General features: G+C 37.5%; 1 protein-coding gene and 1 long non-coding RNA gene across 3 annotated transcripts in view; one reads left to right on the top strand and one right to left on the bottom strand.

Annotated features, from left to right (window-relative positions):
• The window catches only part of LOC141564754 (lactotransferrin-like), a 32,211-nt gene extending 8,435 nt beyond the window's left edge, over window positions 1-23,776 (bottom strand). Inside the window, exons 1-13 of the mRNA XM_074307653.1 lie at window positions 23,619-23,776; window positions 19,271-19,434; window positions 17,116-17,224; window positions 15,726-15,914; window positions 13,844-13,988; window positions 13,093-13,148; window positions 12,106-12,284; window positions 8,572-8,740; window positions 6,440-6,603; window positions 5,275-5,365; window positions 4,592-4,645; window positions 3,872-4,024; window positions 2,994-3,141 (exon numbers count right to left, since the gene is read on the bottom strand). Of these exons, the coding sequence (XP_074163754.1) occupies window positions 2,994-3,141; window positions 3,872-4,024; window positions 4,592-4,645; window positions 5,275-5,365; window positions 6,440-6,603; window positions 8,572-8,740; window positions 12,106-12,284; window positions 13,093-13,148; window positions 13,844-13,988; window positions 15,726-15,914; window positions 17,116-17,224; window positions 19,271-19,434; window positions 23,619-23,661 (1,664 nt within the window). The 5' untranslated portion in view covers window positions 23,662-23,776. The remainder of the gene's footprint in view (window positions 1-2,993; window positions 3,142-3,871; window positions 4,025-4,591; window positions 4,646-5,274; window positions 5,366-6,439; window positions 6,604-8,571; window positions 8,741-12,105; window positions 12,285-13,092; window positions 13,149-13,843; window positions 13,989-15,725; window positions 15,915-17,115; window positions 17,225-19,270; window positions 19,435-23,618) is intronic.
• LOC141564770 (uncharacterized) lies at window positions 1,414-15,448 on the top strand. Of its 2 annotated transcripts, XR_012488709.1 has the most exons (3): window positions 1,414-2,742; window positions 14,628-14,715; window positions 14,871-15,448. It is a non-coding gene; the product is annotated as an uncharacterized LOC141564770 (long non-coding RNA). The 2 variants fall into 2 exon arrangements; XR_012488708.1 differs by lacking the exon at window positions 14,871-15,448 and having other exon boundaries at window positions 14,628-14,824.
• Window positions 23,777-27,881: the final 4,105 nt, after the last annotated feature.

Raw genomic sequence — 27,881 nt, 5'->3', positions numbered from 1 at the left:
CTTTGACCCAAAGAGCCTACTATTAGTAGAAAAAGAATAAAATGGAACTTCCAAAGGATCTATATGTACCAAAATACCATAGTAGCTCTAGAGGCTCTTATCTTCTTGGTGGATTAAAATTGAAAAAAGTCTTTTCTTCTGTTGGGTAATGGTTAAACAAATTATAGGATCTGAAAGTGATGGAATATTCACATCCATAAGAAATAATAAAATAGACATTTTCAGAGGAAACTAGAAAGGCATTTTTGAACTGATGTAAAGCAAAGTGAGCAAAACTAGGAAGATAAGCTATATAACGGCAGGATTATGAAGAAATTTAACTTTGAAAGTCTTTAGTATTCTGATCAATGTAGTGATAAAAACCTCGAGGTGAAATATGCCACTCACCTCTTCTGAGGAAATGATAAATTTAAAAAAGCACAGAGACAGGAGCATACATTTTTGGGTGTGGCCAATATAGGAATTTATTTTTACTGCACTATACATATTTATTATGCAACTCTTATTAATTTGTGTTCAGAAGGAGAGAGGCAGTGAAAGGAGCACATTATGATGCATGTAAAAATAAATATTTTTAAAAGAAAGTCCCTCTACATGGATAAAATATTATATAATGAAATAAAATCTTTACAAAATATTTTATATTTATCCTGGTAAAGACTGGCCAACAATCAAGTTATTGTGCATCATATATCACTAAGTAGAGTCAAAGTTATCAGCGATTAATTTTAGAACAAAAAGAAGCCAAGGCTTTAGTCACCATAATCCATTTTGATCAATCATAATTTATTCAGTGTGTTAGCTGATCATACAAAATTACATTAAACAAACACAAAATACTTTACAGGTTTATATTGTTTATTCCCTCCTCTGAAACTACCTGTATATCACAACCTCCTTGGGCCTCAGTCTTCTGTATCTGAAGAGGATACACTCTGTGATCTGTAAGGTTCCTTCTGCTAAGAGCCAAAGATGCTGTACACTTGGCTGACATTATAATTTTTCCCCCAATAGCAGGATGCCATCGAAAGCATGTTGGGTTGGGTTGGAAATCAGAAAAGATCAGTTCAAATTTTAGTTTTGTCACTCATAGCCTATGTGATCTTGGACAAGTCCCATGATCTCTCGGTGCCTTATATAGAAAATAGAGGGTTTACCTTTTGAGACTCTTCTGGTATTAATTAATAATCTATGATTCCATGACCCCTTTTAGAAGGCTAGCCTTCCCAGCATGATGAAGACCCCATGTCAAGCATCTCCTCGGACATGTGTTAGCTTTTAAGCACTGTGTTCTGGGTAACCTTTCAAGGTTATAAATTAGATAAACTTGTCTGTGCTTAGCAGAAGGAATTTCCTACAACAATGATATCACGGGTCTCTCTTTTCACAGGCTGCCTTTGAAAAAAGTGCATTTTCAGAATCACTGAGCACTAAGAATTTTCTTGGAGCAGCCAGGTGGCACCATAGTGCACAGAATGCTACGCCTAGAGTCAGGAACTGATTGCAGATCTTGGGCAAATCACTTCACCCTGTTTGCCTCAATTTCCTCACCTATAAAATTAATTGGAGAAGCAAATGGCAAACTGCTCCAGTGTCTATGCCAAGGAAATCTGAGATGGGGTCACAAAGAGGCAGACACGACTGAAGTGACTGAACACCAGCAACTTTTGAGATCAGTCCCAAAGTGGAACGAACACCTCAGGTAAGTGACCTATCTATCTCACTGCCCAGAGTCTAGATCATTTCTTAGATGTTAGGGAAAGAATTTCTTCTGGGACATAAATCGGATTGGATGGTTACTGAGCATCTTTCTAATTCTGAGATTCAATAATTCATTCCATGATAATAAAAGAGGCAAAGTAATCACAGTACTAAACTGAGATCTAGAATAGCCTTAGCGAATACTTTTGGGCCAACTTTATTTTTACAGAGAACAAACTGAAGCTTAATGTATTCAACATTATACAGGTAAATAAGTATCAGAGGACAGCCTAGGTTTTCTGACTCCACAATCTGTATTCTTTCCAATGCAGAATGCTACCTTTTCCTTTAGCTGTTCAACTTCTAATGTTTCCTATCTTTACTCCAACTAAGAGGCATTAAAAGGCCACATTGCCCATCAGACTGTTAGGGAAAAAAATCCAACAGCCACCCAGCAAATTTGATGATGCTGGCAAATGACCAAATGTATAGAGCCACTGATCTGGACTACATCCTATGGACCTGGTCTAAAATCCTCAGTGAGAGTGAGGAGACCTCACTAGTAGTCATGGACCTGCCCCTAACCAGCTGCACAATCCTGAGCAAATCACATAAGGTTTCTCCACTTCAATTTCCCCATCTATAAAAAGATAAAAGTAGACTAGAAAAATTCAGGGCTTCTTAAACTTTTCCACTCATGGCCCTTTTTCACCCAAGAAATTTTTCATGGCCCCGAATATAACAAGTATATAAAATGATTCAATCATAATTTCATGACCCCCACATTACAAGATCCCAGTTTAAGAAGCTGGGGACTAGATGATCAATAACAGCTCCTTCTGATCTATGATTTTACAATTTAACTATTAATCCTGTGCCAGTACATTTTCATTTCTGCATTCCTGGGAAAGAATTTATAAGCTGTAATAATGAACAATCCATGGCAAAAGGCCTGAATCCAAGAGAAGAGGAAGTACATCAATGGGAGTGACAAAAGACCTGAGTCCAAGAGAACAAGAAGGAAAGCAATGGGAAACCAAGGTATCTTGAGGAATCTTACAGATAAGAGTATCTTTTTTGGATATCAGGGACACTTGGATCCCTGATCATGTCATTGTGTGCATCTTTCAGTTTCTTTGAAAGACGATTTCCTAAAGCTGATACCCTTCTAAGTATAGCCCAGAGCTGTAAAGCAGAAGGAAGAGTTAATGTATTGGAAAGATGTTGAGAATAAAAGGAAGAAGAGACTGATATTGGTGATGGTATTTTAGGGTTGGGTTTAATACACTTACCTAAAAGCCCCATTGTAGCCATAGTAGGTTTCTTTGGTACTAGAAGCACATTTATCCAAAATTGGTGACTTTGGATTGCCAATACATAAGGCACAGAGATTGGAAGTAGGATCAGCACCAGGAGCACAAGATTCACTGAAGTATTTATCTACACAGAGAAAAGACAGTGGTTTCTACTTGAATAATATGAGTGCTTCCTTTTATTTCCCATGTTAAAAGCCTCTATTTTAAATTACATAATTGCCCCAATTAAATGAAGACGTGATCATAAGCCCAGAACCTGAAATAAATCAGAGGTTCAGAGATAAGGCAACATTGCAGGGAGAGAAGGTGACGCCCCCCCTCCCCCGACAGACACACCTGATGGTGATTTTTTTCTTTTTTTAAAATGTTTAAAATTGCAAAAAAAAAAAAAAAAAAAGAAAAAGAAAGACAGAACATGGAAAGTAAAAATATATATATTGTCATGTGCCCAGCAGAATAACAATATTCAATAAATTTCCATTTCAAGAAACAAAGAAGGTATTATATTTATGATTATCCATGTTTTTGTTGTTGTTGCTTCCATGTACGTTATTCTTTTGTTCTTTACTGTACCCTTTTTACTTTATTCTTTTTTCAAATGGTGATTTAAAAAATCACTCAAGGCTCCTATTTAGAAAGTCAATTCATATACCACACCATAATCCAGGTACATTGGTGACTGCTTTTCTCCTTCAAATGTGTCCTTGATATGTTTTAACCTGATTCTACACGTATAGAAATATTTAGCACTCTCTACCACCCAAGGTAACGAGGGACTTCACAGTGTAAATTTCCCTAAGCCTCTAACAATTAGAGAAAATTAGACAAATAACTTCCTCAAAGAACCAGCTTACCAAATTCACAGGAATGGGTTTGGTTGTGTATCAGGCCCATGGGAATGTTCCAACCAGCAGTTCTGCCAACTGCTGTGTGGCAGGATTTCTTGTCTTTCAGTGAATTCCATGAGAGATCAGTACCTGACCTAACAACAGCCACAGCATAATAACCTTGAAAATAACAGACACAAAAAAGCAAAAGTTAGCATTATGAGCCATTCCAGAAAGGGCCATTTGATGCCACTAGACCAAACTTACTTCATGCCTTGGGGAAAACAGATACATAAATGTCCTCAGACTTATAGGAACCAGAGCATTGGAAGAAGCTCAGTCTTTTACTTAATTTCTCATGACCAGAAAATTATCCATACTATAACAAACTCAGCAAGTAGTCATCCAGACTATTCTCAAAAGACTTTCAGTTAAAGAGAATCCTATTATTTCCTAAGGAAATCTCTTCCATTAATTATTTGCATTCAGTCATTTATCAGTATTATCAGACACTTTGTGACCCCATTTGGGGTTTTCTTGGCAGGGACACTAGAGTAGCTTGAGTTTCCTTCTCCAGCTTATTTTACAGATGGAGAAACTGAGGTAATCAGAGTGAAGTGACATGCCCAGGGTAACACAACGATTAAGTTGTCTGGCTGGACTTGAACTCAGGAAGATGGACCCAGTGATCTATCCTGTGCCACCTGGCTAACCCTTCCATCGCTGGGTTTACCAATTCAGACTCACCCTGAGCAGGTTTATTCACACAGTCCTTCCCATGACTCTGTCCATTCTTAGGTGCTGAAAAAATAAAGACGCCAATGGAATGAATCTTCCATCTGCATTCACTAAATATCAGGTTTTCTTAAGCATGAGTGCTTATACCACTACAATGTCATTCCATTCCATTCCATTAAGGAGAATCCATTCCATTCTATTCAGGAGAATCTTTGATTCTCCACAGTTTAGAATAACATGAAAAATGAAAATTCATTCCTATTCAGCTAACTTTGCTTCCATTTTGATCCCACCCTTAGAGTGTTCAAATGACTCAGGCCCATATTTTCTTTTTCTTTGTGCTTTTTAATCACTTCAGGGTTTATTAGAATCTTTCTATACCAGAAGCAAGATATAGTGTATGACCTTTGCTATATATTTGTATATAGTATGTGACCTTTGCTATGTTTGGTATACATATATATATATGTATATAGCATATATAGCAAAGGAAAAAAAAAAGAGAAGGAGCTAACCTGAGCTCTATCAACTATCTCAGGGCTTTAAATGTTTAAATGATTATTAGTGAGTCTAATTTATCCCTTTGCTATTTCCCACCCTTGTTCTGCTGCCCTAGTGAGAGCTCTGCATAAAATCTTTTGTTCAGAGCCTAGAGAGAGTCAAGCTAAAGGAGAAATATTCCCTCTACTTACTGTAGCTTTCTGCTAGGACAGGCACCAAACCACACTTGCCAGCAATGTAAACATATCCTCCATCAGTACTCATGGCATCAGCTTCCCCTTTCTGTGGAGGCAAAGTAAATCATTACAAAAACATTGTTTCACGGAGCCTAGGAGCCCTTCATCACGCCTGCCATCATATACACTTAGTGACAGGGTGATTGACTAGGGAGAAGGATGGGAAGTGTAGGAACTTAGGTAGAGTTTCATATGAGAAAATTACCTTGAATATCAACCTCATATAGCAGACCACAACTTTTAAAGTTATTTCTAAGGCTTCTGGCATCATAAACTTAGAGCTGGAAGTGATTTCCAAGGTATTCTAATTCAACCCCCTCATTTTATAAAAAAGGAAGAAACTCGACAGTCTAGGATCCAATACAGGAGACATAAAACACATGGTTTTAAAATATTACATTTTATAAGTACAAAGCTTTTACTGCAGGAAAATCCCACTCTCTCTAACATGGGAAAGGGGGGGGGGGATTTCTTCTATACTAAGTGAAGGTACACAGAGAAGGGTACAATTCTGTAGTGGGCAATAACACGTCTTTATGTGCACATAACAATGAAAAAAACATAATTTCATTGAGGCAGGGAGTGAATTTTCCTGATGTTATCTACAAAGTACAAATTCTTTGACTCATCTCTGTCCTTATCACCACGCTAATAACACACTAGGGATGTCTAAGGAGACCCAGGTTTTTTCTCAAGCACAGATTCCCAGGAGCACCCAAAAGCATTCACATATTAGTCTGTGACTATACTGAGTTCCTGGTCATGCAGGAAGGGACTCAAGTTGAGTGGCACAAAATGGACTGTCATGGGAAGTTGGTATTTAATGTAATTCCCTAACAGAGTAGCTCAGATACAGAAGAAATATTGTGATTATTATCATTTTTTATCATCTTCCTTCTCTCGGAGGAAATTCCTACTTTGAATTAAAAGGGTTTAGAATTAGATGTTACTTTCAATATGACCTATACCAAACTTTCCATTTCCAAGCAAGGAAACTAAGTTCCAGTGAGCCAACAATGTTTTCAGTCACACAATTGATGGAACCATTAACCAGGATTCTGATCTTCCTAGGCTAAAGAGCCCCAAAACACTGATGCTGTACTAAAATGGGAGCACCTACCATTATCTTGACAATGCAATCTTCAGAGTTTTCTCCTACTGCACATTCAATGACTCCTCTACTGAACACACTCCATTCATCACATTTTATCTTTTCATCATCATTTACTGTGCACCACGTCACCTTCTTGTCCCCTGAGGGATGAATTCTGTCTAGGTCATTACCTGGGAAAAGAAGTCAAGAGTTTAAACCATTAATCAATTTTTAAAATGCACTATGCAAAAGCCTGAGCTATGACCAGTGAAAGAAGAAATGGCTTTCTGAAGGTTTGACCTTTTGAGTTTATTATGTATGGTAATACATTACAAAGTACATACAAACAAAGACCAGCGTCCTCAACTTAGGTCTGGGCCCTGAAAACGGGGGTAGTTAGACATTTATACATTAAAAACAATTATTTAAATAAAGGCAATTAATCAGAAGGAAACAATACAACATTGAGTCACCTAATTGGATGAAAGAGTAGAGATTTTCTAACTTGGGAGGAAAAGCACAAACAGGTACAATTCTTGAAATCAAACTTGCTCCCTGTGTATAAATAATCAGCACGGCAACAGTAACTGATTGATATGGAGCCAGTTTTCAGAGAAGAATTGCTTGAGATGTACAATTGTAAGAACTCTTACAGTTAGTTAATAAGAGAATCAGAATATAAGAAACAACACTGAATCACAGATCTAGACCTGAAAGAGCTCTCAGAGGCCATCTACTCCAACCCCTTCATTTTATAGAGGAATAAATGGAAGCAGAGAAAGTTTACACGACTTGGCCTAAGGTTCTGCAGGTAGCAAGCACTGTTTTTAGCCTAGATGCTTCAACCCTAGAAGAGAGCATTTTTATTTCCATTTCCACTCTCCCTATAGCTCGGATGTACTTTCCTTAAGTGTAATTAATAAGTATTAACTGTGTATATCAGATACATTCATATATACATATAAGATTTCCAAGATTCCTCCGGATTCCTCCTATCCCTGAAATTCTTTGATATATAATCGGATTCTCAAATATATTATATGTATATATAAAATATGTATAATATATATAAATATAAATATGAATAAATAAGTATAAGATCTTTCAAATGTTTGATTCAAATATATGATTTCTAGGGTCTCTTCCCCTGACATTCCTTGATTCTGTACTTCCCTAGTGATATCAACTAGGCATTGTGCTAGAGATTATGGATATTTAAAAAACAAAAGTAAAATATTCCAGAAGTTCACTTTCTAAATAATTCTTTTCTTCTTTTATCTTTTTTTTTTCCTTTTTTGCCTGAGGCAACTGGGGTTAAATGACTTGCCCAGGGTCACATAGCTAGGGAGTGTTAAGTGTCCAGGCCATATTTGAACTCAGGTTCCCCTGACTTCAGGACTGCCACTCTATCCACTCCTCCACCTAGCTGCCCCCTAAATAATTACTAATTAACTGATTTGACCTGGCCTTTCAAGGACTTCCCTACAGGATTTTAGAGTGTTCATTTTCCTTTGATGGCCTCTGTTTTTCAGGTCTTTAAAATGAGGGAAACAAAAACATACTCTCTAAGGCCTTTTATATCCTTGAAATTCCCTGACTATGATTAAGATTCTCAAACTTATGACATTTATATGATTGAGATCTTTCAAATATGTGATTCAAATATATGACTACGAAGGTCTCTTCTATCCCTGACAGTCCCTGATTCTGTACTTCCCTAGTGATATCAGCTAGAAACTATGACGGGTAGGAAGATTTTCTGAGTTGCTGCACTGAGGATCATAGATATGATTGGAGAGAGGCATTCTGAAAACTTTAGAAATAATACTGAATATAATGTAGAACTTCTGTATGTAGTTCTTAAAATGTTTGCCCCCTGTCCTTCATCAGAACTAACTCTATAAAGCTCCTCGGCTCAGATGGCAAATAGAACCATCTGGCCTAACAATCTACAGGAGACTAGTACAAGAAAGCAATTTAACTCCTCCGAATTTCAGTTTCTCCATCTTGCCAAAGATTTTGAAGAAGGATCGGATGCCTGGAAGCATTATAATGTCTTACAATGACTGCAACTGAGTTAGAATCATAGACCCATATGCTAATAATTTACTGCTTGGGCCCCCACTCCCCATCTCTGAAATGGACCAGAGTCTGCTTACCTTTCACAGGCTTGATGGCCTGGATGAATTTGTATCCTAGGTACAATTCATAGTCCATTTTTGGAGGTACTCTCAGAAGTCTATTAGCAGTGTCCTTAAATAGCAAGTCTTTTCCATGTTGGGAAGCAAATAGATTGAATTTCTTTGATTTGCCCTTGCCAAAATGTTCCTATTCAAGGGAAAAAGAAAACCATGAATGAAAATTGCTAACAAGGGAAGAGGTAACTCAGTGTGTGGCCCTTTTTGCCATATTCCTTCATGAGTTCAGTAATCTAACCTGTTTCCATACTTTTAATTATCATCTCTGTGCTTCACCAATCCCTTTATTCTGTCCTAATCCCTCTCGAGCTCCAATCTGTTTCTTTCCTCACCAACCACCTATTAGAAAGTTCTACAAACACCCAAAACAGATCTCATGATCTTGTCCCATACTCACATTTTTCTACTAAATGTTTCTATTTTAGTCCAGGCCTTCACCATCCATGTCCACTTTACACAGAATTCACTCTCTCTCCATCTCTGCCTCTTTGAATAACTTGTTGCCTTCAAGATTCAGCTCTTGTACTATCCCCTCTACATAAAATTTAACCTGGCTCCTCAACTGCTATTCATCTCTCCCAAATACTACTGTTCTGTGCTTTTCAGTCCCCTGGAGGAACTGATTATATGCTGTAATCCATTTATATTTTACCTCTTTCAGAACATCCTAACCATCTCTACCAATACCAGGTTTGTTGTGTAATCAGAGATTCCATCTTCTATATTTCATAATCTTGTCTATTTTGTAGATCCCTATTAATCTCCCAGTTTATCTATCTCCATTTATCTTCTCTAAGACTTTCATTTAATTGTATTCCAAAGCATAATGTACCCTAGCGCAGTTGAATAAGAAGCATCTTCTTAGTTCTTTTCTCTTTGAGAAATTACCTTTCATGACCGTAAACACTTGATTACACTGAGAATCATCTGTTCAATCATTTCTTCCAAAATAATCACAAAAGAAATATTCAGCAACACTAAACTTGATATCAAAAAGAATAGAGTTCCAATCTGGCCTCAGATACATAGTAGTTGGGTTGCTTTGAGCAAGTAATTTAATTGTAAAATGAGAATGACTTCTATGTGGCACAGTGCATAAGGTGTTGGGATGGAGTCAAGAAAATTCATCTTCCCAAGGTCAGATCCAGTATCTGATACTATTTATGTCACCCTGCACAACAACCCTGTTTACTTCAGTTTTCTTATCTGTAAAATCATCTGGAAAAGGGAAGGGAAAACCACTTTAACATCTTTAAAAGGATTAAAAAAGGAACAGGAAATTAGAACATAATAAGAACTTAGAAGAAGGAAAAAATGATCAATAGTGATATGAAAAAATTCTCTAAATCACTAATAAGTAAATTTCTAAATTATTAGTAAGTAAAGGAAAGAAATTTAAACAACTCTAAGGTAATGCCTCATATCCCATCAAACTGACTTTGATGTTAAAAGCAAAATAACAATAGATTAAGGGGCTGTGGTAAAAGAGACACATTATATTTTTGGGGACCTGTGAACTACCCTAATCATATTAAAAAGCAATCTGGAACAGTGCAGAACTGTACACAATAAATGCTGCATGACTTTTTTTTTTCAAGAAAGGATATTTTTCCAGTAAATTTATTAATTTTTAATATACATTACTTTATGAATCATATTAGGAGAGAAAAATCAGACAGAGTAAACAAGAAAAACCATGGGAGATATTGAAAAAAAAACAAAAAAAAGAAATGAACATAGCACGTGTTGATTTACATTCAGTCTCCTTGGTTCTTTTTCTAGATACAGATGACATTTTCTGTATAAAGTTTATTGAAATTGCATTGGATCTGTGAACCACTGAGAAAAATCAAGTTTTTCATAGCGGATCATCCCTTGTTCTTGCAGTTATTGTGTATGATGTATTCCTGTTCCTGCTTATTTTGTTCAGCACCAGTTCATGTAAATCTTTCCAGGCCTTTCTAAAATTAGCTTGTTCATCATATTTTATAGAACAATAATATACCATTATCTTCATATACCACAACTTGTTTAGCTATTCTCCAATTGATGGGCATCTATCCTTTTCCAATTCTTTGCTACCTCAAAAAAAGAGTTGCTACATACACTTTTACACATGTGGGTCCTTTTCCCTCCTTGAAAATTTGCTTGGGATACAGACCCAGGAATGGCACTGCTGGGTCAAAAGGTATGCACACTTTTATAGACTTTGAACATAGTTCCAAATTTCTTTCCAGAATGGTTGGATCATTTCTCAACTCCACCAGCAATGATTAGTGTCCCAGTTTTCTCACATTCCTTCCAATATTTATCATTATCTTTTCCTGTCAAAGTAGCCAACAAGTGAGGTGATATCTCAGAGTTCTTTTAATTTACATTTCTCTAACCAATAGTCAGAGCATTTTTTCATATGACTATAGATAGCTTTAATTTTGTCATCTGAAAATTAGGTCATATTCTTTAACTATCATTTGGTTATGACTTGTATTCCTATAAATTTGTCACATTTTTTAACATATTTTGGAAATGAGATTTTTATCAGAAACGTCGGCTGTAAAGATTTTTTCCCAATTTTGTACTTCCCTTTTAATCTTGTTTTTGTTGGTTTTGTTTGTGCAAAAACATTTTAATTTAATGTAGATTTTTAATTGTAATTTTTAAGTAAGATTTAAAAATTTAAATTTAAATTTAAAATTAAATTAATTTTTTAAATTAAAGTTGTCCATTTTTCCTTTGATACTATTATCTAATTCTTCTTTGATCATAAATTCCTCATTTTATGGAGATGTAGCAGGTAAATTTTCACTTGCTCTCCTAATTTGTTTATGCTATCATCCTTTATGGCCAAATCATCTACATATCCTTTCACTCTGCAACACCACTACTAAGTTTATATCCTAAAGAGCTCAAAGAAAAAAGGTCCATCCACGTGTACACAAATATTTATGGCACCTCTCTTTGTTGTGGCAGAGTTGGAAACTGAGGAGATGACCATCAATCGAGGAATGACTAGAAAAGTTATAGTTTATGAATGTGATGGAATATTATTGTGCCATAAGAAATAATGAAGAGGATGGTTTCAGAAAACCCTGGGATGATTCATGGGAACTGATGCAAAGAAGAGAGTAGAAGCAAGAGAACTATCTGCACAGTAACAGCAACATGAATAAAGACGATCAACTGTGAAAGACGTAGTAAATATAATCAGTGCAGTGCAATGCAATCAAAAAATGTCATCCAACTTCTGAGAGAAAGCTGATATTCAGATACAGATTGAAGCATATTTTTTCTTCTTCCTTTCTTTTTTCTGTTCCACCCCAATCCCAGAACAAGTCTAACTTGTTTTTTTTATTTTGATATGACTTCATATTTGTAATGAGATTTGTATTTCTTGTCTTCCCAATAAGTGGAGGAGTGAATGGGCAGAGGGACAGAACTTAGAAGTGAAAATAAAATTGAATTTTAAAAAAGGAGAAAAATGGGGATGGCCAATACCTGTGCAGTGGAGAGAAGTTCCCAGATCAGATCCTCCTTGCCATTCACACTTCGGGCCACAACAGCATGAGCAGCAATCCTGGCCAGGTGACAATCCTTGTACTGATCGAGAGGCCTTCTTGTGTTATCAGGGCACAGTAGCTCATAATTTTCCTTGTCAGCCTCGGTGAGAAGGTTGTCTGCAAGAAAAAGCAAAAATTCCAAATAAGACTAGAAAGACCATTCTTAAAGAGAATAAGCATTTATTAAGCTTCTATTGTGTGTAAAACACTTCGACAGGCATTAAATGAGATATATATTTTGAATAAAACTAAAAGATTAAAAAAAATCTCTGACTAAAATCTATAGTGGAATCAGAATTCTAGGCCAAAATGATGCTAAGCTGACTACTTTTTGTGCTTCTAGAATCTTGGCAATAGTCTGTCTTGAATTCAGGAATATGAATCTTCTTGACTCTAGACTCAGCACTTTATCTACTGAACCACTGAGAGCAAATTTTAAATACTGCCCCCTGAAGGCAATGTATTATGTACCTTAACATAATTAATTATCCATTAATATTTTACTTTTTTAAAAAGAATATCTTAACATTATTCTTCTCCATCCATCTCTACCTTTCCACCTCTCGTGGCTGTTGATCCTTAATGATTCCACCTTTTGTGTCCTATATTTTTGTCTACCATGTAAGGTCCTCACTCTGAGGGACATTACAATTTAACAAGGCACCAAGGTGGGTAACTTCAATCTATGAGTATTAGGTGGTGGGAGGGGAAGTCGATGAAAAGATTAATAAATTGCTTTGTGCAGGGAACTCCAGCAGATGGTAAATGGTATAACACCACTGTGAACTAACTTTTAAAATTTTCTTCAGAAGAGCATTGTAAGAAACACGAGGGCAGGAAACAGAAAAAATAGACGGAGGTTAAATAAAGCTGTGTCCAATGCTTGAGATAGTGGGGAATTGGGCCTCTCTACCCTAGTACTTACCTAACACAGTTGTGTGCTTGACAAAACTCACTTCTCCAACACCATCCTTCAGACATCTAGGGAAAAGGAGAATCACAAGAATGGGCACAGTCCAGCATCAATAGCTTATCCCATGCTTTCCAATAGCCATCACAGACAGAAGCATATGCAGGATTTCCAAAGCAAAAGAATCCAGAGAGTATCTACTTCACCAAGGGCTTGTAAGGCAACAAAGGTAGGAAGTCCTAGAGCTAAGATTCAGACCTAAGTGCCCATCTCAGTCTCCACCAACTTCTCTAACTTGAATGATCCAATTCATCCCTTCTCTAATAATCAGGGACCCTTGGCTAGATTGCTAGATACTAAAGAGCTTTCTTAGCCAGGCCCTTTGTCTTTCTTCGGTTTAGGCTCAGACTAGGTGCAAGAAACTGAAAGAACTGTCACTGATAATATTAATACTAATAACAGTGCCTCTGCATATAATGCTATATGTTCTGCAAAGTATATATAGTACTATATACTATATAATACTATTATACTATAATACTATAGTAACCTCATTTGAACAAAAGTAGAAGTGGCTATGGAAGGAAGGGGACAAAGAACAGGCTCCCTGCTGTCCTGTCCCATTACTGGAAGACCAGGGTCAGGATGGTTGAAGTTAAGATGTGACTATTTCTAGGACCCAAGAAAACCATAGAGATTGGGGGATTGTTCATAGACTTATAGATGCTTGACATTTCACCGGAGTTATGGGGAGGGTTCAACTTACTGGAATGCTCCTGAGTAGCCAAAATAAGGTTCTCTGTCCGAGCAGGCACACTTATCACATCCTTTTCCGGCACACAAAGAACACAATTTAGGATTCCTTTGCAATGCACAGGGAACGCAGCTGCCTGAGAAGAACCTGGCCACAGCTAGAGAGAGAGAGAGAAAGAAACAGCACACGTGAGCAGTGTAAAGGGTATGTGGGAGGACACACAGAAACAATGTCCGTCTCCAGATATAAACTTTCTAGGCTTGCCTTCTTTCCAGAAGACATATCAATAGCAATCTGCAGGAACATAGAGATATGAAGTGATTGCTTTTCATTTTGGATGAATGAGTTCACAATGTCAACACTCTACTTCTAAATTCAATTTCAGTTATATCTTACTCTTTGTGACCCCTTTTTGGGTTTTCTTAGCAAAGCTACTAGAATAGTTTGCCGTTTCCTTCTCCAGCTTATTTTACAGATGAGGAAACTGAGGCAAACAAGTTCGTTAAGTCACTGAAACACCTAGCTACCCCACTAATTTCCCATTTTCATTCCTAACATACAATCCTGGGCCCATTCTTCAGGTGTCAATTCTGAGCCAATACCCTACGATAAATATACATCTACCCTCTAATTCCTGGAAAAGTTTCAAAGCCTAGAAAAAAATAAGTTAATTCTAGGAACTACTTTTTCAATATTAACCTGAGAGTCTATGAACTGGCTTTTTAAATATATATATATATATATGTATTTTTTTTAACTTGTGATCCTTTGTGATCCTATATATTTTATTTTTTAGGTTTTACCAGACTGCTGAGAAGATTCATTACACCAAAAAAAGGATAAGACTCTTGAATTAGAAGAAGCTTCTGTAAAACATTCAAATGGTAGGGTGCTTTGCATACAAGAGGCAGCACATTGCTATCCAAGTCTGGGGACTTTAAGGGAACAAACTTCAGGCAAGAAATTGGGAATAAATAAAAAGTCAAAGGTTCAGATGATATTCTTTTTAGAGATCACAATTTCCTTTTTTTTGTTGTAGGAAACTGGGGTTGTGACTTGCCCAAGGTCACATACCTAGTAAGTACCTGAGGCTGGATTTGAACTCAGGTCCTTCTGACTTCAGTTTCCCCGTTGTCCCTGAATACACAATTTTCAAACACAAAGAAAACTACATCATGCCCAGACCTTTACTCATCCCTATTTGTCCAGAAAAATCTTTTTAGCAAATTTTATGTAAAATTTGCCTTTGATTCAAGACATACATTCAAATTTTGCACATTAAATCAAATAAATTGATAACAACAACAAATAATATTTTCTATTGTTGCCATTGTGTATGGTGGTGATATTTCTCTTAGTGTTCCAGCTTCCGATGTGTGTAGTGAATATGTGTTAAATGAATACAGAATATGGGAAAGTGATCAAAAAAGTGGCCTCTGATATTTTACATAATTGCATAACTGGATTTTTACCTGGTTTACATAATTGTATAAACTATAACAGAGTGCTTAGTGAGGGGGAGGGAAAAGAAAGAAAGATGAAAGGAATAGTATTGGGAATTCAAAACTTTTTTTTGAAAAATTTTTTTGCAAATCACTTTAACATGTAATAGTTGGGGAGGGGGAATAAAACATTTTCTTAAAAAAGAAAAAGAAAATTGACTTCTGAGTCAGGAAGACCTGAATTCAAAGTCCTGCCATGTACAGTCAAGTTCCTTGAACTCTCAGTGCCCCACAGTCTAAGTTTATAAATTATAGCAGAAAATTTTCCCCTCTTGAGAACTCATTTCACTATTGAAATCACAGAACTGATAGGGGAAAAAACTTAATAATAATAATAATAATACAGCTAATCACCACTACATTCAGAATCCTCACTGTACTTGCCAGCTTACCATCCTCGATGGGTTCTGGTGGTCCTTCCCACTGCAACAGGCCAAGTGCATAAAGTGTCCACACAGGGATGATCCACCCAGCTGACCTGCCCAGGCCAGTGTGACAGGACTTCTTGCCTTTGAGGTCCTTGAATTGGAAATCAGTTCCCTTCTTCACAACAGCCACAGCAAAGTACTGAGACAGAGGGTCTATACAACATAAAATAAACAGGAAGATTCTCAGCTAGGAGTCAAAGACAAGAAGATGGCATTCCCTGATGATCTCTTGAGGGGTGGGGGAAATCCCAAGAAATATCTGATCCTGGACTTGGACTGATCAGGTAAAGGAAGAATTTAAAAATGCCTATAAAACATATACCCACACCCACATTTTTGTATACATACATATATACACACTATGTATACTTACATATATATAAAACACAAAGTACTGAAGAGCAAAATGAACAGAACAAAGAGAACATTGTATAAAGTAGTAGCAATATTGTTAAAAGAACAACTTCAAGAAAATAAGTTATTTTGACAATTATAAATACCCAAATTAACTATAAAGGACATATGAAGATACTACATTCATAAAAAAATCTGATAATTAGAAATAAGTGTAGAATTATATATACATATATATATATATATATATACAGACTTATTTGTGTGTAATGGTGGCTATCTTGGGAAGCAGTACAGGAGGGAAGAAAAAAAAAAAGAAATCTACATGATGGCTTTGTTGTATGTTTAAAAAGGAATAGCAAGTTATGCATAAGTAAATTTGCAGTTTCAAATAAAATCATCTTTTTTCCTATACTGTGTTATGGAAATGCTTATTTTATTCCCTGAATTAAGAATGAAATTTTTAAAAAAGAAAACTCTTCTTCGTCAGGAAAACTCTTCTTTGATAGGAGAAAATAATCAAGCTCCCTTTTCAAATCATTAAATTTTGAGAATTTTTCCAGTGGTCCTATTCAGGCAAATGAGTAGCTAAAAAAAGTCCCTAGTTTACATTTCCCAACTCTGCAGTCTCTTCTCAGGCAACTTCCCAGTTAAAATCCTCCTATTGTTCTGGTGACCTGAATGATGTCCCTTTTTTTTCCCCCTCTCTGCTCCTTACAACATGGATTTGAATTCTCCAGTGCCAGAACCACATAGAGAAAATAAGTTGAGGGGGGCAGAAAGGGAGAAGGAGGAACTATTTTTATAAGGCCATTTTCTGTAACTAGAGAATTTCTGTAAGTTTTATTCCACAGCAGTAACCATATTCTCTCATTCTCATTTTGAGAACAACACTAACTTCACTTTCTGGATCATCAGAGTTTGATTCTTCAGCAACTCAAGGGTTGTCCAAAACTCCTGTTCTGACTTGGGAGTCAATATATGCAAATCAAGAACTCACTTGCTTCGGTACCATAGTCTTCAGCAACAATGGGTTTCAGATTGTAGGGTAACAGATTTGCTTCATAGATAAAACCACCATCGATAGTCACAGCATCAGCCTCATCATCCTGAAAGAGATGAGTGAAAACAGCACTGAAGCCCCTTAGCTCTCAGTAAGGAACAGTAGGAACGCATGTAATGGGTAGGTTTGGAAGTCTGAGGACTAGAAAAACCTTAACAGAACTACATTGTCTTTTACCCTGCCTTAAGATAACTGAGAGGATTCAGTGAATCCTGGGTCTTGAGTCACAAAGACCTGATTTTAAATCTAGCTTTAGACACTTACTAGCAGTATGACCCTGAACAAATCATTTATCTCTGCAGCCTCAGTTTACTCAACTGTAAAATAGAGATACTAACAGCACCTATTCTCAGGGTGGTTAAGAGGATCTGGTGAAGTCTTTATAAAAAGTATTTAGCACAGTAGGGATTTCACAAATCCATAGGTCCTTCCTGTTTTCCTTGGAACATAATAGAAGCTAAATATGCCAAAAGTTCTCTCTCTCATAAAGTGGGGAAAAAATCCCCCTCATTAACCTTTCCTGCCTGTAATTTCCCTGCCTTCCATTCAAACAGCATTTATGAAGCCCTTCCTGATAAAAAAATGGCTAAGGAAATATTAATTTTTTTTGGTCTCTGCTCTTAAGAAATCTGCAAAGATAGTTGGATATGGAATTGAAAGCCAAAATTTGAATTCAAATCCTGGCACTTCTATTTACTGTAGGGACCTCTCTGAGCCTGTTTCCTCACCTATAACATGAGGGGACAGGATTAAGTAACCTTTAAGGTTCCTTCTTGCCCTAAATTTATAAGCTATGAGAATTGATAATGCTAAGTACGTAGGAGCGGGGCAGACATCCTTCTTTTCATTTGTACATCCATTGAATTATTAATTATTTACCTATCGTACCCTCCAAAACCAAAGGGTCCAGGTTCAAATCCTAACTTGCTTTAAATTACCTGGACAACCTCAGACAATCTTGCTCAATCTCTCTAGGGTTTCCTTATCTGCAAAAGAAAGGGGGAGTGGGGAAAGGGAAGGAGAGCTAAACTGAGTGGCATCAAAGGTCCCTTTCAGATCCAAATCTATGATTCCATAATCTTTTACCATTTGTACTTGAATGCTTTCTTCACCTAAATTCTCCTCCATCCCTACAAGGTAGTCTAGAGGAATTATTGTGGCCAAAAATAAATAATAGTTCACCTGGCAGCTGAGTTCCAGATAAGGAGCATGGCTGCACTGATCTGGAATACCTCATCTGGCAGGTGCCCAATCACTAGACCCTCCCTTAGCTGATGTCTCTCCAATTTGTCAGGCCTTGCCAAAGCTTGCCCTTTGCTGGCTATTTGCAGATAGCCTTAAAGAAGTCAGGCTTCGTTCCATGCCATTACAAGGTAGCAACAGAGCTGGCAATTTTTTTTTTAAATAACTGAGTTGCCATTACATTAAATCATTTCTGCATTTTTTTTCTTTTTTTTGCTGAGGCAATTGGGGTTAAGTGATTTGCCCAGGGGTCACATAGTTAGGAAGTATTGAGTGACAGAAGCCAGATTTGAAATCAGGTCCTCTTGATTTCAGGGCCAGCACTCTATGTATTCACTGTGCCATCTCACTGCCCTTTCCCTCTATGTTCCATGCAGCTGCTTTGTCAGCATAATTCTGTCTCCCCCCTAACCCCCCCCCAAGCCCCTTTTTGAGGAAAGCCTTTTTCCAGAATTACTGAGAACTAAGAGCTTCTTTGCAGTAGCTAGGTGGCACTACAGTGCACAGAGTGTTAAGCCTAGAATTAGGAAGAATCATCTTCCCAAGTTCAAATCCGCCCTCAGCTCCCAAGCAAGTCAGTTAACTCTGTAGCCTCAGTTTCCTCATGTGTACATTCATCTGGAGAAGGAAATGGCAAATCACTCCAGGATCTCTGCCAAGGAAACCGCAATGGGGTCATAAAGAACCAGACAAGACTGAAACAACTGAACAATAACAAGAATTTCTTAGAGACCCTCATGGAAAGGAAACAAAGTAAGAGTATTGGTGGAGAGCAGAGACAGCATTCTTCCATTCTCTTTCAGGCAGACAGTCACACACCCTCCACCACTAACAAGGGCTTGTGACCTACTGAGATGGCCTTGACACAATCCATGTGGGAGGTTTTCATGATGCAGGCCAGACTGGGACTGTTGGTGGTCTTTAAGGCTTCCTTAAATTCATGACATTTCTTCAGCTCATTTTGTGATATGGCACACCATCTTACTTGTCGATCTGTAGAAGCCAGGCACAGCCCTAAAGGAGAAAAGCCAGAGGGGAATGAGTTCATGGCCACACTAACTTCTCTCAACCAGGAACAGAGAAGGTGTCCTCTATCCCAGGTCCTGCATCTTCCAGAAAGGAGCTCAGAGAACAAGATCTCCAGTGCTTGCTTGAAAGAGAGGAGACTGTGCCCACCAAATAGTTGAACAAAGCTAGTAACTGGACCTGGATTAATTATCAGCTCATCCAAGCCACAAAATTTAATTTCTGAGATGCCTCACCTTTACTTCCAAAGCTAGGGAAGGACTCAAGGGATAGGAAAAAGTTTTTACCCCCTCCTCTCTCCCCATTATTTTCCTCCTCATCAGTGGTTCTTTTTTTGAAGGCGGGATAATGGAAGGGAGTTGTTTTGTTAGTGTTGCTGTTATTTTTTTCCATGAAATCTTTCAATAGGAAGCATAAAATAAAATATAGAGGATTTCAAAGGAAACCAACTATATTAAATACAGTTAAAAAAAAGCATCTGCAAACCCCAAGTTAAGAACCTATTAACTTAGGGGAAATTAGGTGGAACAATGAACAGATCCTGAAGTTAGGAGGGCCTGAGTTCAAATCCAGCTCTAGACATTTACTAACACTAGACAATTCACTTAATCTTGATTGTTAAAAAAAAATTCTGACTTATAGAAAGGCTCAAATCAGCTTTTTTAATATGGTAAGTCAATCTTTGTAAGATTCATGGTTCCCCGACATTAGTCCTTACTTCATTTTCTTTTCTTTCTGTTTTCTTTTAGGGATAACTAGACTTAAATTACTTGCCCAGGATTACACAACTACCTTACATCATTTTCAGAATCCTTTTTTTGAAAACTCCCTATACTAGCCTCTTCACAATTAATTGGCCTGTGGTTTAGATTTCACTAAACTTTAGGTTGAAAAAAAAAAACCTTCCCAGCTTAGAGGAATCTTCTGGGTTTTGAACTCAGTTTATTGTCTTTTGGAAACCAGGATCACCCTCATGACAAGGTGAAACATCAGAGGAAGAATCCAGCAGAGGGAATATTTCTGTGTTACACCCAGAGAGAGCTGGCAAAATTTGTAGTTCCCAGAACTAAAACCCAACAAGTGGGCTGTGTGCTGGGCTTGGCACTAGGGATGATATCGTCCTCTGGTAAAATATAGCGCTTGGACCAGCACCAGGTGTTCACTGAGGGATTTTACCTTCTCCTTTTTACAAGGTCTTCTGCCACAAGTTCACAATCCCTGTCCTCACTACAGAATTCTGATTCTGTGCCCCACAGGGTGGCCAAGACTCTCCAAAAGTTGAGACAATGACTTCCAGTAGGAGCAAAGAATACCTGATGTCCATTTGAATTATCTGAAGATCCAAAAATTCTTTGTTGTGATCCAATTCCTTTCGTGTGTGTGTGTGAGAGAGAGAGACAGAGAGACAGAGAGAGAGAGAGAGAGACAGAGAGAGAGAGACAGAGAGACAGAGAGAGAGAGAGAGAGAGAGAGAGAGAGAGACAGAGAGAGACAGAGAAACAGAGAGATAGAGAGAGAGAGACAGAGAGAGAGAGACAGAGACAGAGAGACAGAGAGAGAGAGAGACAGAGACAGAGAGACAGAGAGAGAGGGAGAGAGAGAGAGAGAGAGAGACAGAGAGAGAGACAGAGAGACAGAGAGAGAGGGAGAGAGACAGAGACAGAGACAGAGACAGAGACAGAGAGACAGAGAGAGGGAGAGAGAGAGAGAGAGAGAGAGAGAGAGAGAGAGAGAGAGAGAGAGAGAGACCCCACCATCAACAGCATCAAGCCCTCTTTCTTAGCAGGTGGGTGGGTTTCTGCCTTCAGCTGTCATTTTCCTCCCTTTGAAATTAATTAAACTTCTGTTTGAGTCCTGATTCTCCTCTCTTTAGCCTGCAGTGTTTCAGTTTCAGCCACTCAGGTCAGAGACTAGTTCTGGTCAGGTTGACAGAGTAGCTAAGAGGTTCAGTGGATAGAGCATCAGTCCTGGAATCTAAGACCTGAATTCAAATCTGGTCTCAGACATTTACTAACTATGTGACCTGGACAAATCATGTAACCTTCTTTGCTTCAGTTTCCTCATCTATAAAATGAGTAAGACAAGGAAATAGCTAACCACTCCAATGTCTTAGCTAAGAAAACCCCAAATGCAGTCACAAAGGGTCAGCCACAATACAACGTCAATAAGGAAACATAAGCACAGCAGCTCACAGGAATATATTCAAAGTATGTTTTACAAATATGCAGAAAACCAAAGCCCAGAGTCTGGAGATTCCTTAGCTATGGATTGAAAATACCACACGAGACAAGTCCCAGGCAGTTTTTGCATTTAAAGTGTATTCATTTGCAGAATGCAAGGGTAGGACCAGCTCCCTAAAGTACCATAGAGGATCATAAAGGGCCCATGTCCTTCAAACTCCTTTGCTAAGCATTTAAATTCTTTAGTCTAATTCTGACCTCATCTTTCCAGACTTAAATATTACTTCCCTTCAAGCACTCTACCTTCCAGCCAATCTTTCCTCCTTGCCATTCTTATACATAATGTCCTATCTCCAGTGTTGGCATCCTGGCATCTGACCCCCCTCATTTATCTCTAACAAGCTCTTGTTTACCTCAAAACTAGGCTCACAGGCCACATTCTACATTAGGCATTTCCTTATTAGGCTCCCACACTTAATCTAATGGGTCCTGTACTCCACCTCCATTTAGGCCCGAGAGAGACTTAGAATGCAATTAATTCCAATACCTTCAGTTTACAGGGAGGGAAATGTAGCCCAGAAAAATGAAGTAGCCTTCTCCCAGAGATATAGGAAATAAGTGCCAGAGCCAAGAGGAATCCAAGTCCTTAAATTTTTATTCCAATGGTCTTTCCTCTATGTTACAGTCAGTCCTTCAATCTAGAATTTAGAACTTAGTAATCCAGAATTATTAGTTAAAATGGGATGCTATTCTCATGGCTGGGGTGAATTCCTCCCCATCTTCCTTCTTTCTTTGCCCTCCTCCTCTCTACATGATCCCCTCAATTCCCTGGAAGAAAAGGAGAGGGGATATGCTGAGCTCTCTGTTTCACCCCACGAGGAGCAGCTCAATTCCTCCTTAAGGATTTGCTAAGAGGCAGTGTGACTTCAGAAATCAAGACCTAGGTTCACTTGCTGAACCTTTTTCCTTCTGCCTCTATTGCTTTTAACCTGGGACCAGAGAAGTTGCTTTTATATTGTTGTTTTCTTAAATGTTTGGATGGCTCTATTTCAATATACCCAGCTTCCTTTGTCATTGCATATATTTTATTTTGTGCATTTAAAACATTACTCTCAGAAAAGGTCCATGAGGCTTTACTAGGCTGCCAAAGATGTCTCTCTCTCACACACACACACACACACACACACACACACACACACACACACACACACACACAAACATTAAGAACCCCTGGACTAGATGGTCCCTATTTCTAAAGTTATGATTTTATGCTTCCTTTTATCTCAGAATCTGCATTTTGATATGATTAGTCCTACATCCTTCAAAAACAGGTTCTACCCATGACTGACTACTATAGCACTGATCAGAAAACCTTAGATAACTTCTAGATTTTTATCAGGCCCTCATATTATAAAATAACCTTTTGAGATATGTCTCCCACTCCCTTCAAAGAAGCTGTGTGATATTGGGCAAATTATTTAGCCTCAATTTCTTTATCTGCAAGAAGAGAGGGTTGAATTTGATAACCTCAAAGGCTCACTTATAACTTCCTAAAAGTCCAGTATTGGAAGAAGGAAAACTTGAGTTAAATTCTATCTCAGATTCTTACTAGATGTGTATTTGCAAGACTTTTAGACCTCTCTGAGGTTCAGTTTCTTCATCCATAAGCTGAGAATCTTAAGAACATGCACGTCACAGGCTCTTGATATTATTAAATCTACAAGGGAAGCAGGTCAGGATCTCAAAACTTCTCTCACAGATAGTTTAATCCTGAGACTAATCTCTCTTCCAAGCCAGGTTTGGTTCTGCCTCATTCACATTTCTTTTGTGAAGACAGGGTTGGGAATTCACCGACTGACACCCTCTAGTGTTCTGGTAGCCTCAGAGAAAGTTCAGTTTTCTCTCACAAAGAATGGGTAGAGAAACTGCCCACCCCACTTCACCCCAAATCAACAGCCCTTCTAAATCAACCCCCTTTCAGTGGTCACTTACCTATTAGCCCGAAGGATAATAAGGTGGGAAAAGTGAGTCTCATTTCTTTGTTGGTTCTGGGTCTGGCAGCAAGGAGGTAGTGGGGCTCCTATCACAGAATGACCCCCTAGACTCTGTGATGCCTTCTTAGCTGTTCTACTGGCCCTTTTATAGAGAAACAGGAGCTGTGTTAGCAGAATCAGTGACCTAACAGTGTTTGTCCTTCCTTGTTGCCCAATAGCCACTCAGCCACCTTCTTCTCCCTCTTTCCTCTTCCCTCCCTTTTCCCGCTCCCCTTTCTCCTCCTCCCTTCTTCTTCCCCTCCTCTTTCCCCCCAGTGATCAGTGCATTTTCAAGAAGATTTGGGCTGTGTTACTGCACTGCCTGGCAGGAGCCTGGGGAAGGAATGCTGATTAATGAGGATGGAGCTCGGGCTGGGGGAGAGAGAATTAGGAAAAGCTATAGATGTTTTGTAAGGGCTTTTTGTGGTTAAACACTTCAGGGGTTCATACATTTGAAGTCAGCTAGGCCAAAATCAAAATGGGAAAGACCCATTCCTCATCCAACAACCCCTTTTAAGGAGAATGGGCAGCTTGAAATGTCACCGATTAAACCCTGAATTTGAGATCTTTCCTCCTTCAGAAGACTACTGCTTTTATTCCTTTAGGATAGGGATAGGGACTGGACCTATAAGAATAATTATTTGAGGTTTGCAAAGCACTTTACATATATTATCTCTTTTAAGGTAATCTCCTGAGAGGAATTTTGATTCTCACAACAATCCTGTGAGGCAGATATTAACTATCTCCATTTTACTAGAAAAGGACACTAAAGGACCAGAAAGCTTGTGACTTTCTGGATTCAAATTTATTTCTGCCTGATTCCAAGTCTACCACTCTATCTACTGTGTCCCTTAACTGCATTAGATATATCTAGACCTCATTTCATTGGCCTAAAAAATTCCTAGATGATTACCTTAGAAAGTTGCCTAGAATATTGCAAGGTTAAAAGACTTGACTATTGTCACACAGATACTAGATTTGATCCCAGTTCTTCCTAGCATGGATACTGGCTTTCTATCTACTATATAAGATGCCTCTCTTAATTTACTTCAAATAAAGAAATATTTAAAATGTCAGTATCTGAATCACTACGTCTGAATGGAATGAAATTATTAATTCTGGCAAATTGGAGTGGGAGAGGGACATGCTTATTTTAATTATACAACATTTTTTTAAAAAACCCATGGATCGCAGGTTTAGTATTAGAAGGAATCTTGATGGTCATCCAGTTCAATACCTTCATTTTATAAATGAAGAAATTTAGACACATAGACTTGCCCTAAAATGCTGTTTTATACAAAGAATCAGACAAACTGCCAAGAAAGCTTGTTGCTCAATAGAGGTCCTTCAAAGACCTGCTTTAATGCACTATAACAGGCACTTAAAGAGAGATATCAACAGTCTTGATACAAATAGGGATTTCTACAGTGTTTTGAAGAGTATATCCTCTTATGTTAATGTTCCCCTATGATCTTGTTCATGTAAACTTGCCTTCTGATGCTGAACAGATAATAACCAATATAATTTTAGTTCAGTCGATGGGAGATTCTGAAATGATTAGAGCCAGAATCAATATAGTGTAGCTGTATTGTCAGAAAGGCATTTCCTGAAGTAGTTTACTTCTCCTCCTATGAGTCAAAGAAAACCTCATCGGATCACATCCTGCAGATTTGCACAGAAAACAACTCAATGTATAGAAAGATTAGATCTAAAAAAGATTTTGTTCTCCACTTCCAGAGAAACAGAGGACAGATAAGTGTAATAAAATGTTACACAGATGTATATGAATGTGTATGTATATATATGATTATAGTTATTTATGTATGTGTATATATATATGTAATATATAGCTATATATTTTTATATAGACAGTAAGATAGAGATAGTGTATGTGTGTGGATTTTGCATGCTTAACTGTGGTCTGCTTAGAGGAGGGGGAGGGAGGAAAAGGAAAAAAGAATAAAGTAAAAAATGCATAGCAAAAAACAGAAGAAAATCTACAAAAGATAAAAAGAAAAGATGGATAGTTTTGAACACAATGTATTCTATTATTATAAATGCTTTCTTGAAATGGAAATTTATTGTTACATATTCTGAATCCTCCTTGATGTTCTGCTATGCACATAACAATGTATTTTTTCCTCTTTGTTTTTTTTTTCTATTTTGTATTTAAGTTTTAAATATATATATATATATATATATATATATATATATATATATATATATAAATGTTTTAAACAAAAAAGAAAAAAATGGAATCAAAAGCCTAGAAGGTTGGAAATTATTAAAATTTCCATGCCTAGTACATTGTAAACTCTATATGCCATAAATGACTTTTATTTCCTGTTATCTTCAAGAATAGATATAAAATCCTGTCTTTTAAAACTTTTTGTAACCCTTCCTACTATTCCAATCTTCTTATACTTTACTCTCGTGTATGTATCAACCAGTGTCCTTGATGCTCCTTATGCCCAGAAAACTACATTTCCAACTCAATACATTTTCTTTGGATGTCCTGATGCCTAGATTGCTCTTACTCTTCATCTCCTCTTCCTGGCTTCCCAGACTTATTCCAAGTCCCAGCTAAAATCCCATTTTCCACAAGAAGCCTTTCCCCTTTAATGCTAATATCTTCCCTCTGTGATTATCTCTGATTTATATAACTTGTTGGCATATAGTTGTTCCCATGCTGTTCCATTCATATAACTGTTGGCTTCCTGAAAGCAGGACTGCCTTTGCCTTTCTTTGTATTCTCAGCGCATGGCACAGTGCTTATAACAAAGTAGTCCTTTTGCTTATTGACTTAAGCATAGTAATTGTCTTTGCAGCTACCTTACTTTGCACACATAATAGACTTTGAACAAATATTTGCTGAAGGTTTTTGAAAAGACCTGAGAGAGACTTCTAGTCCAAGGGCTCTAAACCTTTTTGTGTGTGTCTGGTGACAGACTTTGGATTCCTCCTCAGAGTAGAGGGGGCAGGGAGAAATGTAATAATATTTCTTTTTTTTTTCAGTTGCATGTAAAGACAATTTTTAACATTCAACTTTAAGAAATATTGAGTTCCAAATGTTCTCTCTCTCCCTCACCTTCCCCCTCCCTGAGACAATAATCAATTTAATATAGCTTATACATGTTCAATCATGCAAAGCAAGTTACCGTATTAGTTATATTGTGAAAGAAGACACAGATCCCAACCCAAAGGAAATGTACATACACATGTACACAAACAAATACAAAAAGCAAAAAACAGTATGCCTTAATCTGCTATCCATCTATTTTTTTTTTCTGGAGGTGAATAGCATTTTTCATCATGAGTCCTTTGAAATTTTCTTAAATCTTTGTATTGTTGAACTGTGTACAATATTCTCTTGGTTCTGCTTGTTTTACTTGGCATCAGCTCATTTAAGCTTTTCTAGCACAATATTATTCCATTATAGTCTATATTACAACTTGTTCAGCCATTCCCCAATTGATGATAATCTTCCCATTTTCCAATTATTTGTCATCACAGAATAGTGGTTCTCTAAATAATTTAAGGAAATGCTAATTGTCAGTTAGAAGTTAGTAAAAATTAAAGAAGCCTTATTTTCTCATTCTGTAACTTTGAAGAAAGTGAGGCAAGGCAGAGATTAGGTTTTTTATATTTTAATAATGGAGAATTTGGAGTAGCCAAAATCAACTGAATGGGATTCTTGTCTCAAAGCATCCAGCATCGAGCAATTAATTCCAGAGACTTTTATAGGGCTTCAGCTATTAGGGAAACAAAGGCAAGCTGGGGGGCCTGGGGAGCAGAACACTGGATGAATGGATGAGCTATAATTTTAGGAAAGGATCATAACTTTAGTTCTGACAGATTGGAGGTCAAGAAAGTTGGAAGCAGGAGACAGGAGTTTGAAGCAAGAGACAGTGAGCAATACCAAGGCATTTGAGATAAGCCATCTAGAGTTTTGTGAGTCATATCTGGAGTTTTATGATTCATTGAAATGTGAGAGTGACCAGAGCTTAGTGGGGTAAGGAAAAGGGTGGGGATGGCCATAATATTTTATTCAGGGTATAGAATAATAATTGAGGGAAACTGAGGTTATTACTATTCAGGAAAATGAGGCAGGGAAACCGAGGCATTACAATCCAAGTTCATAGATTCCTTGAAATTTATCACTAAGGTATACATGAACCCCAGGTTTAAAACCTCTAATCTAGTTCTACCTTTTCATTTTACA

The sequence above is a fragment of the Sminthopsis crassicaudata genome, chromosome 3 (genome assembly GCF_048593235.1).
Source record: "Sminthopsis crassicaudata isolate SCR6 chromosome 3, ASM4859323v1, whole genome shotgun sequence".
In the NCBI taxonomy this organism is placed as follows: Eukaryota; Metazoa; Chordata; class Mammalia; order Dasyuromorphia; family Dasyuridae; genus Sminthopsis; species Sminthopsis crassicaudata.
The sequence above is the reverse complement of the archived record's forward strand: the minus strand, read 5'-3'. Positions and strand labels throughout refer to the sequence as shown.